The sequence below is a fragment of the Camellia sinensis genome, chromosome 10, assembly GCF_055761805.1.
Source record: "Camellia sinensis isolate YWXY chromosome 10, ASM5576180v1, whole genome shotgun sequence".
In the NCBI taxonomy this organism is placed as follows: domain Eukaryota; kingdom Viridiplantae; phylum Streptophyta; class Magnoliopsida; order Ericales; family Theaceae; genus Camellia; species Camellia sinensis.
The window spans coordinates 156,766,982-156,770,670 of record NC_138970.1 but is presented as its reverse complement, the minus strand read 5'-3'; the positions used below and the strand labels follow the sequence as shown (position 1 = coordinate 156,770,670).

Genomic DNA, 3,689 nt, shown 5'->3' with positions numbered 1-3,689 from the left:
GAATGAGGCTCTGTGTGTGTCATATAATTTACAGTGTCTGTTTCAATGTAAATGTTCACATCGCGCGAATATGATGTGAAGATTGTTGATTTTGTCATTTTACTTTGATGTTTCCTTAATGTTGACATGTTGTTAACAACAATGTGAATGTTCACATCTTGTACCTTCTGAAGCATGGATTTAGCACTTCGGCTGTACGCGTTCTCATCCATTTTCTGCACAAAGTGAATTTTCATATTGATTTATATTAATGTTCATTGTTGTGGTTTTTGTGTTTTTATAGGAGATGGATACCTTTATGCTGTTGGTGTGTACATATGGTTGCAGTACAACTGTAATAAATGTTGCCCGCGCAATGTGTTATTCTCGTTTGGTGGAGTGTTTGTGTGAGAAATGGGATGAGTTGTCTGCTGGTTCTATTTCACTGTTCTGTAAACTACCTGGCATTAGGAAGTGTGATTTGGACAATGAGGAAGAATTTCAGAACATGTTACTGCTTGCTAAATCAATGGGGGTACAACATGTAGAAGTTGTGGTTGAGTTGAAAAGTGGTATTGTTCAGTCGACTAGTTTGGGATTGGTGCGTGTGGGGGTTGAGGAAGAAATTGATGCATTACAAAGATTTTGCCACCATAACGAGAAGGTGTTGTTGTCAGCCTCTTGGGCAAATGGTATTACGCATGTGGGACAACGGTTTGTTGGAGGTGCACAAGAATTTCGTGACGTTTTATGTAAGTACGCCATTCAATGTGGGTTTCAGTTTACATATGTGAAGAACGAGACAACAAGAGTTACTGCTGTGTGTGCGATGCGGGAGGAGAGGGGCTGCTTGTGGGCTATACATTGTAGAGCACAACGAGCAAATGATTTTTTCTACATCAAGAGTTTTAGTGATGTGCATACGTGTGGTACGGATGTCCGAACATCGAAGAATCCACGAGTTAGTTTGGATTTGGTGTCGAGTACCATATCTGAAATTGTGAGGGACAAGCCGTTGACTCGGCCGTGTGATGTTGTTACTATTTTGAAGAGGGATTATGGGCTAGATGTGAGTTACCACGTCGTATGGTTGGCTGTGGAGAAAGCAAAGGCTAGTATTCATGGAGATCACTCATTATCGTTTGACCAGCTGCGGTGGTATTCGGATGTGGTGATGCGGTACAATCCGGGGAGTTATGTCAATATTGACTATGATGCGAGTAGTCAACAGTTTCGTCGTTTCTTTGTGTCATTCGTTGCATGTATTTCTGGGTTCAATTCTTGTCGGCCTTTATTATTCTTGGATGGAACATTCCTCAAAGGAAAGTACAAAGGTCAGCTACTGGCGGCAACGGCAAAAGACGGAAACAATGGTTAGTAATTTTTTTACCTCTATATTCATGTCAATATTCACATTGACATGCATAGTATGGAGAAATGAGTGATGGAGAAATTATAAGTACTGTGAACATTGACATTAGTATGCACTGATGTGAATGTTCACATCTGTGTCTGCTGATGCCTGTAATGTGAACATTCACATTATTTTACATTGATCCATTCACAGTATTGTACATCTGTGCCTGCTAGTGATAGTTGTGTGAACATTCACATTCACATCAGTGTATACTACTGTCAGTTGATCTGTTAATGAGCATTACTGTGATTGGTCATATTATCAGTTGCTGAACAATCAAAAATGAATTATTGATGGGCGTTAATGTGAATGTTCACATTATCAATTGCTGAACATTCACATGACCTGTTTCGTTTATATTGTTTTCTATTCATTTTGGAATACTGTGAACAGTTGTGTATTGGTGTTGTGTTGTAGGTCTGTTTCCTGTTGCATTTGCGGTTGTTGATTCGGAGACCACGGCGAATTGGTCGTGGTTCTTGCATGAACTTGGGAAGGTTGTTGATGGTAACCGGCAGATTACTTTTATTTCGGATCGTAATCTTGGCCTGTTAGAAGCTATGCCGAAGGTGTTCCCATCGGCTCATCACGGTTATTGCTTACAACACTTGAAGAGCAATTTAAGAGACCGGATGAAAGGAATTGATAATGGCTTCAGGGATCACCTAGTAAGTAGTTTGGGTGATTGTGCTTATGAGCCAACTGTGGTAGGGTTCCATGAAAAGCTTGCAAAATTAAAAGAGGAGGGTAAACAACGAGCACATGATTTCTTCAAGGACTTGGCACCTGAGCACTGGGCAAATTCATACTTCAGGTAATAACAGTTTCATAAACTGTTCCATTGGGCAAGTCAAAATGGTAGCGATGTGAATTATCAGTTACGATTTGTAAAAATCTTCCAATTGTGTTTCACGTTCAATGTCAGTGATGTGAATGTTCACATCTGATAGCAATGAATCATTTGAATGATGTGAATGTTCAAACAAGTTGTCATATTTTGCTGTTGTTAACATTCACATCATTCTGTCATTTAAGTTGATGTTAGTGTTCACATCTGTGCATCGTGTAAGTTGATGTTAATGTCCACTGCGAATGGTGTTAATGTTCACATCAGTCAACGTGAGTGTTCAAACCTGTTAACTTTCGGGGTGTAAAATGTTTGTGATATTGTGCAGGGGCATGCGTTATGGGGAGATGACTTCCAATGCGGCGGAGTCATTTAATAACTGGATTAAAGAAGCGCGTAATCTTCCTATCACTCAAATGGTGGACACAATTCGTACTCAGTTGATGCGGCAAATGTCTGCACGGCGTGACCAAGCAAACAAATGGAATGAGCTTATTTGTCCTACATTTGAAACAAGGCTTATGGATTCGTTCAATCACAGCAGGTCTTGGCAAGTTAGCAAAGCCAATGAGAATGTGTTTGAAGTACATTCGATACCATCTGTCACTGTTGATGTTGCGAGGCGTACATGTTCGTGCTTCAAATGGCAAATTAACGGATTCCCATGTGACCATGCTGTTGTTGCCATTCAGAAGAGCCGCTACAATCTCAATGATTGTGTGGAACATTACTTTCATGTACAGACATATCGTGGAGCGTATTCGGGTGCCATATTCCCTATACCATCGGTGGAGAAGCCGTCTTTTGATCCCATGGACTTCACTATATACCCGCCAACTGTGAAAAGACCACCCGGAAGGCCGAAAAAAAATAGGATCCCATCAAGGGGTGAGAAACTTAAGCAAATAAGGTGCGGGAGATGTGATAAACTGGGGAGCCATAATCGGAAGTCATGCAAGGAGCCGATATAGGATGTACATTTTTCATTTTAACGTTGTGTTTTACATTGGATTCTTATATTCATTTGTGCCTTTTCATTTTCTTTTTCTGTACGAAACTGATTTTTTGTTAAAGTTGTAATTATAAATACATGATGTGGACATTCACACTTACGTAAACGAATCATATTATGTGAAAACTTGCACATGGGTTGGACGTTTTTACCTTATTGTTGTCAATGTTGACATGAATACAAGATGTGATGTGAACTTTCACATTCATGAAGATTGACATGGTGTGAACATGTACAACTGTCATGAATGTAAAGAAATGTGAATATTCACACCTGTTCATGTTACCCGTAATGATGTCATGCAAACAATGTGTACATTCCTGCACAAGGTATGTGTGTTACATTGAAAACTAGTTCCACAAATCGCATCAAATATGCTCATCAAAACACGGCATTATGAATATCATAAGTGATTATGAACATTCACATCAGTG

At 39.7% G+C, this 3,689-nt stretch overlaps 1 protein-coding gene across 1 annotated transcript; it reads left to right on the top strand.

Annotated features, from left to right (window-relative positions):
• Positions 1-508: 508 nt before the first annotated feature.
• Positions 509-3,214, top strand: LOC145800791 (uncharacterized). The gene is made up of 4 exons (XM_082890534.1): positions 509-799; positions 884-1,352; positions 1,814-2,210; positions 2,572-3,214. Exons 1-4 carry the CDS (start codon positions 509-511, stop codon positions 3,212-3,214), a joined length of 1,800 nt encoding a protein of 599 aa, XP_082746660.1.
• Positions 3,215-3,689: the final 475 nt, after the last annotated feature.